This window comes from Anthonomus grandis, chromosome 10, assembly GCF_022605725.1.
Source record: "Anthonomus grandis grandis chromosome 10, icAntGran1.3, whole genome shotgun sequence".
Classification (NCBI taxonomy): domain Eukaryota; kingdom Metazoa; phylum Arthropoda; class Insecta; order Coleoptera; family Curculionidae; genus Anthonomus; species Anthonomus grandis.
In genome coordinates this window covers 17839680-17855198 of record NC_065555.1, presented here as the reverse complement: position 1 = coordinate 17855198, position 15519 = coordinate 17839680, and the positions used below count along the sequence as shown (strand labels likewise).

Here is a 15519-nt window from a genome sequence, read left to right as displayed (position 1 = left end):
AACAGTACGGAAAAAACGAAACTAGGTTAAAGTATACTAGCATAAAGAAAATAATCCCGCCTGTTTTATAGTGTTTTCATTTATTTATTTACTTGTAAACTGTAACATTTCCAACCCTGAAGATGGGCCAGATAAAGCCCGAAAACGTCGTCATTCCTTCTGAAATTAGTTTTATTTTTAGAGTTTTTTTTATATAAGTCCTAAACCTGCAATGCTTCCCTTCCATTTCACACTAAGAACGTTAAACTTTATAAATTAAACTTAAAGTAAATGGTTCGGACCTTTCCATTTTATTTGCACATACTTTCTTGCCTTTTTTGCTAATATTGAATTAACTTGGTCAGAAATCAAATTGCTTTAAATAAAGTCTCACAAGGTCCCCCTTTACATAACAATTTTTGTCGTAAATTTAGACGCTAACATTGACTACTATAAAATTTCAATCTTTTTTTAACCATAAGTTGTGGGATGATAAATCAATGACTATTATTTAAAGCAGTTTTTTGACGCCAAATTAGTTAGGATAACCTATTACTCATGACCATCTACATTGAATCTTGAAGCGAAAACTATGAATCCTCGACCAGTTTTAGCTGGCAAGACCTTTTTAAAATTACTTTCGATACCTTCTATTACAGATCTACTTATCCACATGCATGATTAACTATCCCAAATCCCTAATCCCTTATCCTATATTCCAGGTCCTGTCAGTAAAGGAAAGTCGGACCGAAGTAAGTAGTAGTAGTAGCTTAGACACAGGATGAACTGATGACGATTTACCAGGTATTGCCTTTATAAAACCTATATATTTAGTTTTTAAAAGTATAACCCTTAATAATTATTTTATAAAGCTGCACCAGAAGAGAGTCCTCAGCTCAATTCTCCTAGTTCGTAATACCTTAAATTACCATTTTAATTGGCAATAAAGTTAATTTTTCCCCCCGAAGATGCTGCAGAAAGATTCGTACGAAAAAGAAGCGAGGCGTCGCAGAAAACATATCGATACGAGCAAATATAAGACGGTTGAATCCGATCAGGCCCAAAAAGCTGGTCAAGTGAGTTATTTTATTAAAAAAAAAAAGAACGCTCGGTTTTGTTTTTTGTTTTTTTTTTTTGTTTGTGTTTTTTTTTTAAATCTACTCTGCTTTGCGGCCACTTGTCTTTTACCATTGTGTAAATTAAATGGTTCATTTGAGGTATTCTTGGCTTATTGCGCATAGAGATGAATAATAAGAGGCATGTGTATGAAGGATTTTTAGGGCAAATTTAAAACGAAATGTCTTTTAACAAACACGTGTGATGGCTTTAGACTAATTTTATTCGAAAAAAAAAAACAATTAGGGATTTATTAGCCCTAATTCTTAAAACAGCCTCAGAGGTGTAAAACTTAAATGTTTATGAACGTACCACGTTAGGACACTTTTTGAACTGTAACGTACATTCCGTAATGTTTTGAGAATCCCTCAACGTGGCTAAAACAAAACGTTCTAATAACATTCTTTTTCAGCTTCTCGACGCCACCGAAGACGACGATATCAGTTGCGGAAGAATCACACCTCGAAGAAAATCTTCTAGAAATCTTCAACAGAATAAGAGTACGCAAGAACTCATTAACCAAAATGAAGTAAGTTTTATATAAATATTAACGAAAGAACCAAACCCGTCAGTTTAGTCGTAAATCTAAAAATTTATCTTAGTTAAAAGGGTTTTCAACAGAGTTCCTTTAAGCGCTTTTTAGTGGCTGCTCTATACCCTATTCCCTTTGACTTGATTATGAAATGGCTTCCTTCCCCCATTTTCCCATATTATGTTGTTATAAATATCTGATAGAATTGTTTTTTAAGTTCTCTTGTCAGGTGTTTTAAATAAATATTCTCTAGATTTGCTTGCCAACTGGTTTTTCCAACAAGAATTTCCTATCAGTTTTTCAGTTCGTTTTATCTTTTCAGAATTTCAAATTCAAGAAATTGTTTCCACAATTCGACGTGTTTAAGGCAGAACGACACAAACGCCAAATTACAAATTTTTCAGGAGACACAAAAAACCGTGTAACATTGTATTTATTTTTTTAAAGCATTATGTTTGTTACTAAAAAAAAGTATTTTTTGTTCTTAATTTTTTTTATAAATTTTTTTTGTCTTAAGTTGATAAGTAAAGCTGTAATCTTAAAAATTAGGATTTTTTGGCGTTTATGCCAAACGTTATTGACTTATGGTGTTTATGCCAAAATGAAATAGTCGCTTGTGCCAAAACATGTCTATTAATGGGTTTGTAAATTGGCGCTTATCTGGAGATGTGCCAAATCACTTTTTTAACACAAATATTTTTTTTTTTTTGGTTTTTATGCCAATTAAAAACACAAATTACTTTTGAATATAATTTATAAAAGAACATTGTTGTATCATAAAATACATATTTATTTTAAAAAATTGTAACATAAGTACAAGTTTTTCTTATAAAAAACTAAAAAAAAAACAGTTTTTTTAGAAAATAATTTGGTTTATATACATACATAGTTTAATAATAATAATACTCGTATTTTACAACGGACTGGTTAAAAAAAAAACAAATTCTTAAAATATAAAAACAAATTTTTTTTCCTATGCATTAAGTAGAAAAATTGATTAGCTATTAGATATTATGTACGTTAATAATAAATGAATAGATGACATTGATGATGAATACGATGAATATTTAATCTTATTCATCATCAATGTCAGTCTCATTAAGTACATCAGGTACTGATCCAGAACATTTTGAGGTTAAATACTCTGAGTGATACTCAGGCCTTATAACTAACTCAGTGCAGAGTTTTTTTAAATCATTATATTTTTTTAAATTAATTGGTATTTCCTCCTTATAGGCTGCCTTAAGAATACCTGATTTTAATTTCAAAAAGACTAGTTCTTCTTTGTTTTCTTTAAAAGAGTAAAAACCTTAGCATTATAATCAGTTTTAGAAAACACTGCTTTTTTAATTTCCGATATTTTTAGTTTACTTGCTTTTTCAAAGTTAATGCTTTTAAAAGTCCAGAAAATCTGAGAATTTTTGCTTGATAATTATATAAGGTTCTGGATTATTTCTGGCATTACGAATAATAGTGGGCTATTCAGATGGCGCTTGTACTATTTTATTTTTTATATTCTTTTCAATGACTGCATGTATTGAATCTACAGGCATGTATGTAGGTGTGGCCTGCAATTAAATAAGTAACAGACACTTCTTCGACGGTAATAGAATGATTTAAAAAATATCTAATCATTAAAAATAAAAACTTATTTTTATTTTGCCCTGAGCAATTGTTGCAGTACATTGATATTTTTTTATATTTAGCAGTGCTATCTACGTATTTTAAATAGTGTAACATGTTTGAGCAAATTTCGTTACTACCCTTTTTTGCATCTTTTTCTTCCCATAAGTAACAATAGCCTTTTTTTGTAGTCGATTCATAAACAGACAAGTTATAAACTGCATATTTTCGGGAAAAACCTAACAGCATATTATCCCCATGAGGAGTAGCTAATTCCTTCTGGAGATCAAAACTTACTACTAAATATGAGTTTTCTTCTCCTGACATTTTTTGTTCCTCTAGGAAAGTTTGCTTAATTGTATCCTTTTCCTCGATATGCTCCTTATAATTTTTGGTCTCTGCTTCAGTCTATAACTCCTCGCTTAGATTCTTAAATCTCTCGCATTTTAGGCATTTTTCTTTTTTTGGGACGTGAATTCCAATGTTGTAATTTTCTTTGTAACATTTTGTAAAGGTTATTATAGCTTTTTATATCAGCAGGAAGATATGTTTTTGAAGATGAACTTCGGCAATAATGCGAGGGTACCGCTGGCAAAGAATTAACAAATTCCTTAAAGTGTTGAACAAGTTCGGTTTTAGTCTTGTTAGACGGTACATGGATTCCTCGCTGATCAGGCTGTGGAAATTTTTCATACTCCTTATTATTTAAAACAGTTCTCAATAATCGCACGGTCACAGATAAAGTTGCAAGTAAAAACTGCGTGCAAACGCGTGTTGGTATACTATTTTTTAGTATACTATATTCCACTGTCATTTTTCTATTTTTAAAATTTTTTGATTTACGCCGTCTCTTAATTGAACAAACCGAAGTACAATCACTAATAAATCGTTTCTGCTTGTCATTACTTGCCAAGCCCCAAAAAAAATCAAATATAGATTTTCTTTCTTCTTCAGAAAATAAATTACAATCATTTTTGCAGCTATTTTTATTTCTGCGTGGGTTTTCCTTCGTTTTTCTTTCACAAATTAATTTTCCTGAAGTGCTTAAGTATTTCAATCTCAAATCTTTTTGTTTCTTGCATTCTTCTCGTTTGCTGACTGAGTTCTTCTTAATCTTTATTGAAATAGCTGGATCGCCTTCATTTATTTCTTTCTGAAAGTCACTGCTATTTTCTTTATCATTTTCGTCTGGAAAATATTGGACTCTTCTTTTCTTATTAGGTTTTTCAAAGTCTTCTTCTTCATTTTCGGAACTGCTCGTATTTTCCTCAATTTCATAGTCTTCATTAGAATCTGTAGTAAAATCAGTCTCAATTCTGGCACTGGTTGTGGCATTAATATTGCTTAAACTGTTTATACTAGGTATAGTATCACTTAAACTCTTATCAACAGTAAGAAAGTCTAATCGAAAGTCCAAGATATCTAACTCGTTATGAAATATCATTTCAGAAGGAATTTGATAACTAGTTTCCGCACTGGCATTTTTTTCCACAATAACTTTTGGGCTTGGTCCCAAACTATTTATAATTTCATTGGTGTTTTCCAAAATTATCACAACCTCTTTCAAAGCTGCGTCGAGGGGACAAACTTCATCGAGGACCTCTACCAGCATGCTATTATCCAATGCAACATTTGACGACATTTGGCAACTAGCATCAGGATCATCTTCTTTATTATTTTTTGCAAGTTTTAAAAGCTTTTGTGTTCTTGAATGATACATTTCTTAAAATTAACAAAAAAAATCGATAGTATAGCATGAAAGGCATAAGCGCCATTTATAAAACACACAATATTACATGATTGTAGCAAGAAACTAATACACCATTAGTTAAAAATTAATCTTTTTGTTAATTTATATACATTAAATACCGAAAACTTCTAGGACAGAACCTTTTAAGGCGAAAAAAAGCATTAAATCATTTGCATTGAATAGCATAGGTGTAATGTCGCCTGTGCCAAACAAAAAGTACTGCATGCAAATTGGCATAAACGCCACATTTTTAAAATCAGATTTGAGTGATTAGGCAGATATAATTGTTATTATAATTAGATTTATCTACTAGTCTGTCAAATCCTTTTGTTTAAAAAACAATTTAAATCTACCTTTAGCTTACAAAAACTGCCGATAAACACGCACGCAGGCATCTGTGTAAAGCTTATGACCGTCTGGCGCTTATGCCAAACAAAAGTGGGTGGGGGGGAACTCTTGGCGTTTGTGCAAATTTTAAAAGCATTTCACAACCAAACGGGTTTTTTGTGGCATAAGTCTCAAACGTTATTAGATGCGGAACAAAAGCCGCTTTAATTTGATGTAAATAACCGATTTTTAAATTTTTGGCGCTTGTGCCGTTCTGCCTTGAACACATCGAATTCTTGTCTCTCATTATATATTCTATATAAATTTAAAATCAGTCTAATGTTAAATCCTATTATGATTTTGGATTGGAAAAAGAAATTTTGGGTCCTTCGACCCGGATTGGTGTTTCCAATTCACACCAAAGACTATTTAGATTAATAGTCACCATAGTTTTAAACTCCTTCTACGTATTCCAGATATTACAGTTCAAGTAATATAAACAACTTTATAAATGACTAGCAAATGAAGACTGGGTACATATGATAATGACGATATAGACTTAAAATGGACTTCCTTCGGGGAAATTAAAATAATAAAAGAAAAATATATATTTTCCTGCAAGTAATATTACTCTCATAAAAAAAAGACTGAAATATCTGGAGGTGGGAGGTCGAATGTTGTAAGAAACAAGGCTTAAACCTTAATTTTGCCAACCAAGTTTTTCATTTAACATTCAACCTGCAAATAGCAAACTTTAACATCCTTATGTCAACAAAATAAGAATTTTCTGTTCATAACAGCCACATAAAAATAGGAGAAATTACGGAAAATTACCAAATTGCCTGGATGAGTGCTTTTGAAAACGCAATGAAACCAAAAAATTTAGTACACAAAAAGATGTGACATATAACAAAGAATGATAAGAAAATATTGTTTTTCTAATAAAAAAATAGAATAAATAGATAAATACAAAAATGATTTATCTGTTTCAGGACTTTTTGCGAAGAGCCTTTCATGCTTTGAGGATGTCAATGCTTTAATTTTTATATACAGGGCATCCATTTAATATCGCGGTGCTCGATTGTGGCTAAATCTTATGGCGAAAAAAGTCTTTAATAGGTGGAATGTTAATTGAGTTAGAGGGGCTACTTTTTAAAAATAGTTTACAGGGTGTCCCAAAAAAACGTGGTACATAATTTAAACTTTTTTTTAATGGAACCACCTATATTTTTTTCCGAAATGGGAGTCTCATTTGACTCTCCCTTTAACCCTAAAACTGTTTGGCCCTAAAATGTGATGTTGCCTAGTTATTAACAATTAAAAGAAATTTTTTCAAGAAAATCAATGTTTCACTAAAATATAAATTTTTAGCACCGACGTTTTTTATTTTTTTTTTAAATCTATGCGGAGTTCCTATGATATGATCTTTTGAAATTCCAAAATTAATTTTTTTTTGTACGGGGTTCTCAAAATCGTTACTCAAATAATGATATTTTCAATTCAATTTTAGTAACTCGTTTTGATAGAACATTCTTCTATCTTTAATTTGATACCAATAAATTTGCCGTTCTCTGTTTTCTTAAAATTTGTTCTTAAAGGAAAAATTACCTATTTTTTTCATAACTTTTAATTTTACTTGAGAGTTCTTAGAGCATACTGGAAGCGTAGAGTATAATAATAAATAATAATAATAAAGCAGTTTATTTACAATAATTAAAAAAATATTACAAAATGATTAATTTCAATTTACCAGTAAATAAACAATAATCACAGAAGTAGTAGTATACTACTTGTACATGATAATTTATTACACCTATAATAATAATAATAACAATAATAAAACGTAGATAAAAATAAAGAATAATAATAACAATTTGTTACCGGACTTAGGTCGTAGCTACAAGTAATTTAGATTTTGACGAGCTTAGTATTAAATGTCTTTTTTTTTAGGATTTGGGTCCTATCTGTATGTCTTGTTCAGTGGTTTTTTTTTGTAATAATTCAATTTACGACATATCTGCAATTTTTTAGTTTAGTTATTCTATTTATTATTTATTAAATTATTAATATTTATTTATAATCTTTCTCTGCCCATCTGATGTATTCAATCTCTAACATACATTTTAAAATTTTTATTATTTAATTTATCTCTAATATTTTGTGGAACAAAGTTGAAGATTTGTGAAATTTAATGCTTACTGTATCGCTGACCAATAGTTTTTCTACTTATGCTTTCTGCTTAGGGGTACTAATGCATTCTGATTCTGAGCTCGAGTTGCATAGGAATGAACTACATTTTCAACAGATATATCTCCTTTATGTAGGTTCATTAGCAATTTCTGCACATATAATTGCCGCAAATCAAATAATATGCAAGTATTAGCAAAAAGTTGATTGGAAGGAAACAGTTTATTTTTATCATATATAATTCTTATTATTCATTTTTGGACAACTTCAAGAGAACGCATATGACAGTTTCTTATTCCACCCCATCCGCTAAGTCCATAGGTTAAGTGTGATTGTACTAAAGCAAAATATATTGTTTTCAAGTGTTCTAAATCGAAAAATTCTTTAAGTCGTTTAAATTTAGATAATAGACTTCTTGTTTTATTTGTCACTTCAGATGCATGTATATCCCAAGTGTCTGTCTATTGTTACGCCCAAATATTTCATTACTTCTGCTTCTGGTACTAAAATGTCTGTGTATATCTTAATTGGTCCCATTTTTGGCAGATTGTTTGCATAAGATGTAAATAATAATAATAATAAATGCCTTTATATTACGAAAATAGTTACAAAAGTTATTATCCAAAAATGCGGCGAGATACTCTATCTAACCGCACTGCTAACTTAACATACGAAAGCATAACAATGTAAATAATAAATAAATTAAATAAGTTTTAAACATTATGAAAAACATACAGAAAAAAAGAAAAGCCTAAAATTATAAGAAACCTAAAATAGAATTTTGCTTATATCACATGACGTAATTAATTATTAAAATAATTATAATTATATCTAGTTTATAAAAGAAAAAAGTAATTAGTGATATAACTTAAAATTAAATGAAATATATATTTTTTATATTTTAGTTATTAGTTCGCAGTGTTAGAAAAGTAAGATTTGACAGCTTTTCGAAATAAGACAGCCGAGGTTTTAGCTTTAAGGTTATTTGGCAATGAATTATATACCTTAACCGCACTATAACTGAAAGACCCTTGGAATTTGGAAGTTCTATGATTTGGTATCAAAAGGTTTGCAGAGTGGCGCATTTCACGGCCATGTATGCTGTTATCACTGGATAATTTGTCATATAGATATTGGGGAAGTTTATTATGGAGTACCTTATAAACAAGAACAGCCATATTGATTTTATAACGTTCATCCAAATTCAACCAGCCAGAGGCAAGAAATAACGGGGTGACGTGATCAAATTTTCTTCTGTCGTAGCAAAACTTTAGGCAAGCATTTTGTAGCTTTTGTAGGCTTAACTTGTCCTTTTGAGCAAGAGCTGGCCAGAAGAGTACACTACCATACCTAATTAAAGAGAGAACCAACGAATCACTTAATTTGAGTTTAACATCAGAAGATAAAATATCCTTATGCATGTATAGAATTCTCAATTTATAATAGGCTTTTTGTAAAATACTGGAAATATGTTTTACAAAATTAAGCTGATTATCAAGAAGAATGCCTAGGTTTCTTTCGCAGTCAGATGGTTGTATAATATTTCCATCGATAATAACATTTAAATTCAAATGATAAGATTTAGGCATTCCAAAAAGTAATAGTTTAGATTTAGTACCGTTGAAAGCCAGCCCATGAAAATTAGACATCTGTACAATTTGATTTAAATCGGTATTAATGCGTGCTAAGCCAGTATTCAGTTCATTTATCGGAAAAGCTGAGTAGAGTTGGACGTCATCTGCATATTGGTCAGACTTGCAGTTATGCAGGAATTCAGAAAAATCACAAGTATAAATCGAAAATAGTAGTGGCCCCAAAATGCTGCCTTGAGGAACTCCCTGATTAATATTTAAATATTCTGAAAAGGTGGAATTTAAGCGCACTCTTTGCTTTCTATTACTTAAGTAATCACAAAGTAGACTCAGCGCCGACTCGTGTAATCCAAAATATTTTAGTTTGGTAAGAAGAAGAGAGTGATCCAGAGTATCAAACGCTTTGCTATAGTCCAGCAGCACTAATGCAGTAACCTCTCTATTATCCAAAGCACTAAAAATATTATCACATACATGCAATAGTGCTGTCATGGTACCATGCTGTGATCGAAACCCTGACTGAGTACTAGGAATTATGGAATTAAGTCTAAAAAAATCATTTAATTGCATATACATGGCCTTTTCCAATATTTTAGAAAGGGTTGGCAATATACTTATAGGTCGATAATGAGAAAATTCCGTAGGGGTATTATTTTTTGGGATGGGCAGTAAATCAGCATTCTTCCATTCAGATGGAAATTTTGATAATACAAGTGCTTTATTAATTATAAAAGTTATATAGGGTGTTAAATAAGGAACTAAAAGTGAAATCATTTTAATGCCCATGCCATCAGAACCAGTTGCAGTAGTTTTTATACTACAAATTATTTTTTCAACTTGCTTTTCAGAAACTTCTTTAAATTGAAATAGTTTCTTAACATTAGGGTGTACTTTATTGGTATACTTAGTTTTAAGGCCATTATTAGTGCATACCGTATTTACCTTGGGAATGCTATTAATAAAAAAAGAATTAAGTCCATCAGGTGCGTTTCGAGAATCGCTAATAATTATGGAAGGAGAAACTTTAGATGTTATGTTAAGAGAATTCAATGTTTTCCAAAAACAAGTAGGGTTAGATTTAAATTGTTCATTCAAGTAGGCTTTCTTTTCGCTACGTACTGCACCCGTTACAAAATTCCTAATTTGTTTGTATTCATTAAGCGCAGCATCAGTTTTTAGTTTTTTATACTTCGTGAGGGCTTTTTGTCTAAGTTTCATCATAAATCGTATATTGTCAGTAATCCATGGAGCTTTTCTTTTAGTGAACTTGGAGGTTTTAAAGGGCGCATGAATATCAAATACATCAATTACGTTTTTTTGGAAAAAAGTTACCATTTCATCAATATCAGTAAAGTTAAATATATTTTGCCAGTTAATTTTTAAAATGTCATTAAGAAAATCTACGAAAACAAAATTTGAATAGTCCCTGTAAGTACGTAAAGACTTTAGTGTACGGGTTTTTTCAAGGTTCAACTTACTTAATACTAAACAATGATCGGATATGTCATCCATATTAATAACCTGCACATCCGTGATTAAGCCAGGAGCCGAAGTAACAAGAACATCAATTAACTTGGCTCCAATGTTTAAAATTCGAGTTGGAGACTGAACCACTTGGGTTAAATTATATTTATTTAAAAGACTGTTAACACAAATATACCCAGGGCTGCCAGTATCCAACATATGTACATTCAAATCTCCCCCAAAAACTACATTATCAGAATGAGTTAAAAAACTAACTATAGAATTTTCCAAATCGTCCAAACAAGAACCAAGATTAATAGATGGTGGTCGGTAAAGTGAACCAAAGATTATAACTTTGCCATTAATTTTTGCGCGGAACCATATTTGCTCTAAAGCACTAATTTGTGGTGGGGCGTCTAAAACTTCAAATTTTAAAGAACTACGTATATAAAAAGCGACACCACCGCCACGTCCATTTCTATCTTTACGAATAATATTGTAATTAGCAAGATTAATACCACCGTTTTTAATCGAATCGTTTAACCAAGTTTCGGATAGTCCAATTATATCATATTCCTCGGCCTCCACAAACTCGTAAAAGCTGTCAAAAAGTTTTCTCCGCCAACTACGATACAGTAAAATAACCAATATGCTATATATGTAATAATATAGTATTCTTTAAAAAAAAAACCGAACAATCCATATAATATGTATATCTTGTAAATAAATACAAAAATCACCTAATAAAAAAAAAAACAACTTTGCGAAAAAAACTAAATTATATACATTCTTTAAGTTTGAAAAGCCAAGTAGTTTTATATATAGAGATATACCGTAACTATTCTAACGATAACCTTATTTTACATCGTCAATTTTATTAATACATATTTTTTGTGAAGTTGCCGGGTTCCAGCGAAATATCTTACCAGATGTGGACCAGACGTTATTGTGACCATATTTTCGTTTAGCTTCCAGAAGCAAATGGTATCTACGAGACGTTACATCTTCAAACAAGGATACGGGATGATTTTTCAGCATTTTCTTCTGCATACAAATCTGGTTCCTTTTAATATTGCTAATAAAACCGGCTATAATTGGGGAAGGGTGATCATCGTTGCCTTTAGGAAGACGAAAGACATAATTGAAATCATCAATGCTACATGAGACGCCTAAATTTTCTTGAAAGAATTTCGATAGATCAACACCCAGGTCTTCATTCGCCAACTCTCTAAAGCCGCAAATTCTTAGGGAATTTCGTTTTGAAGCTTGCTCCAGATCATCCAAACGAGTTTTGACGTTATCGATTTCTTTACTGTTGTTTGTTACCGAATCTTCCATCTTCTTAATCGCATCACAGAGCCTGTTTAACTTAGTCTCCAAGGCTCCAATTTTAGTATCAAATTTTTCTTCAATTTTTTTCAAAAAACTAGCACAAACCTTGGAGATCAGTTTTTCGATTTGATCTTCTTCCAGGCGATTAGCGCTTCCGTTACGGGTTGTAGTACCACCTCCCACAATACAAGTACTCTCTAATATTACCAGCAGTCAAATCTCAAATGATTGGTACTTTAATTAGTCAGATTATAAAGACCAAACCAATTATGTTCAAAACGACTTACTCAGATCATGGTTAACACACTACTTCACCAACTTATAATAAAATTACTAATTATTAGTGAGTATGTTCTACATATATAGCAAAAGTATGCGGAGCTGAAAATGTGCTTCTACTCGGACGTAAACATCGCAACCTATATGTAAAAAAAGTATTTTGTTTTTGATATATTTAAATTCAGTTTGTTTATTTGAAGCCAATTCACAATGTTTGTAAAATCTTTCTCAGCTTTAACTTTTACAGATTGCCATGAATCACCAGAGTAAAAAATGGCAGTATCATCTGCGTAGCTTATTATTTGTCCCAAAGTACTCATTTTAAGTAAGTCGTTGACATATAGAATAAACAATAAAGGTCCAGTACAGTGCCTTGAAGTACTCCGCAAGTTATTTTTTTTAAGGTACTTTTAACATCATTTATTTTGAGAAGTTGCTTTCTATTTCTTAAGTAGCTTTTAATTAGTTTATAAGCCATACCCCTAATGCCATAAGAATAAAGTCTCCTCAACAAAACATCGTGGTCAACAGTATCGAATGCCTTTGAGAGATCAGCAAATATACACAGTGATGGCTTTGATTTATCCAAGTTGTCATATAGGTTCAATTGGACAATAGCATTTTCCGTTGATACTTTTTCTCGAAATTCGAACTGCTTATTTGAAAGAACAGAGTATTTTGCTAAGAAAGATATTAACCGTCTCTTTAAGATTTTTTCATATATTTTTGCGATATTCGAAAGTAACGCGATGGGTCTATAGTTATTAACGTGTTCTTCCGACCCATTTTTAAGTAGTAGTAATTACGCCAATTTTTGGGGAAATATACCAGACTCGAAAGAATTGTTTATTATGTAGGCTAGGGGATATGCTATCTCATTTCGAATTTCTTTTAGAATTTCGACCTTAATTTCACCAATACCAGGCGCTTTTCCCTTTTTGAGACTGGCGATGGTTTGTATGACTTCTGTAGCGGTCGTTTGCCTTAGAAAAATTGTATGTTCACAAATGTGTTCGTTGCTTGGTAAACTTGTTTTTGGTACTCCCTTTATTTCACCTGCCAACATTTTTTTAATTTCACTAAAATACTTATTAAAATGATTTGCTATAATTTCTTTATTTTCCAAGATCTCACCATTTGTTGTCCTTATTTTTTTCGATTCGATTTTTTATTATAACAAATATTATTAACACAATGCCATAGAGCTTTTCTTTGATTTGTATTTTTTTTAATACACCCTTCGTTATCCATTTATTTTTCCCATTCTTTCTATTACTAATTTTAATTATTTTGGTGTGCTTGGTAATTTTAGTCTTTAAAATATGTATGAAATTATTTATTGACGTTTCTACATTATCTGCGAGATATATTGTTGACTGCTAGTTTTCCATCTCTAATTCATTTTTTAATTTGTTATAATTTATTTACATTCTCGTTTGCATCTTATGATTTTCAATATTAATTTTCTCATTCAGAGGAAGATTTAGGATAATCGGGTAATCTGTAATGTTATAGTTCATAATAAATGACAATTGCTTTTTTTCATTTTTTTTGCCGATTTTAACTAAAAAATGGTCAAGACATGTATTGGATTGTGGTCTTGTTACTTTATTAATATAAGAAGTAAAATGATAAGAGCAGAATATATTTTTGTACTCTTCATGTTCTGGCTTTGGGGATAGTAAATCCATATTTATACCACCAGTAATTATATGGTTTCTTATGTTTTTTCTATTTCAAGGTAATGAACAGAATCATTATTGAATTGCTCCTTATTTATACTTGCGGACTTATATATGCAAGTTAGTAATAGTTTTCCCAATAAAGTTATCTATCTATTTCTAGTTCCACCGATTTAACTTGACCAATGAATACAAAAGAATGTTTATGTGTTATTGTCTCTTTAATAAAAACAATATATAAACAATAAAATAAAAACAATATATGTAATCACTCCATAACACTTAAAGTTGCCATCATTGTATATTATATTATATCCCTGCATTCGGAAAACCTGCTTATCGAAAACATGGCAAACTAGAACAGAAACAGTTTTAAATGAAGAAATCAAATTGGCATTTACCAAATGGGTTGTAGAAAATCCGAAAATTAGAGTAAAACAAACACGAACTTACAAATACAGAAATCTTCCGTAGGAAAATGCCACAAGAAAAATAAATATCACTCCCATCAAGTTCAATTACATCAAGCATTCACCAAAAACATGAACAACATTAATTAGAAACATTATAAATAAGTTCTATCATAAAAATTACTCAAAATATCTACCGTTTTGCTCCAAACACAAATCAGCCGTACGTGCGAAAGATCTTCTAACTACACGAAGCGTGGAAGACATAATACGTCTAATAGACGTGCTCCACCATATCTTCCCTAGTAGATTCCCACACTTCCCCATAAGAAAAAATTCAGAAGCGTTAATTCTGGTGACCTAGGAGGCCACCCAGTGGGACCTATCCAAGTTTAATAAATATGTATACAATAGTTAATTTTAATAACTAACCTAGCCTTTCAATTCATCTATTACCAAATTGGTGTATGATATGTTCCCTAATATTTGCATTGAAGTGATCTGGTGCACTATTCAACTGTAGCCACATCCGATGCCTTACAAAGTCAGAAAGCGCGGAAAATCTCCTAAGAAATTTAGAAAAACTTCTCCTGTTACACGATTTTCAAAAAAGTACGGCCCAATAACAAAATCATGTACTATTGCACCCCAAACATTGATGCTTCATTTGTGTTGAAAATTATTGATAAAAACTCGATGGGGCTTTTCTGTGTCGTAAAAAGGAAAGTTATGTCCGTTCACAGAATTAATTCAATGGAACGTACATTCATCATTAAAAGGCACACATTTAAAAAACTCTTGTTTTCTGCTGCTTGATTTTGTGCCCATTGACAAAAAGTTATTCTTTTTTCAAAATCATTTTTGGCAAGTTCTTGATGTAACTGCGCATGATAGGAATTATATTTGTTTTTCTTGCAACATTTTTTCACGGACGATTTCGATATTTCTAAGTTCTCACTAAGTTGTAAGTAAAGAACTCATTTCCGGTGTTGCAACGACCGACATGGTGATTACCAATTGGTTTTCTTTATTTAAAACTGTTTTCGTTCTAGTTTTCTTTTTGTACTCTACGCTTCCAGTACGTTCATATCGTTCTTTTAATTTTGTGGTTAATATTAATATTTAAGTAAAAAGTGATTTTTAAGAAAGATTCTTTAAATTCTTAATAACTAGGCAACGTCGCATTTTAGGTTAAAACTGTTTTAGGGTTAAGGAGAGGTCAAATGGGTCTCCCATTTCGAAAAAA

At 31.0% G+C, this 15519-nt stretch overlaps 1 protein-coding gene across 3 annotated transcripts in view; it reads left to right on the top strand.

The window, feature by feature from the left end:
* LOC126741530 (unextended protein) overlaps positions 1 to 15519 on the top strand; it is a 175530-nt gene that overhangs the window by 142639 nt on the left and 17372 nt on the right. Inside the window, exons 10-11 of one of the 3 annotated variants that reach the window (XM_050447982.1) lie at positions 948 to 1055; positions 1508 to 1624. In XM_050447982.1, coding sequence (XP_050303939.1) covers positions 948 to 1055; positions 1508 to 1624 — 225 coding nt within the window. Of the gene's footprint in view, positions 1 to 947; positions 1056 to 1196; positions 1236 to 1507; positions 1625 to 15519 lie in introns of those variants that run through there. The other 2 variants (XM_050447984.1, XM_050447983.1) reach the window with 2 other exon arrangements.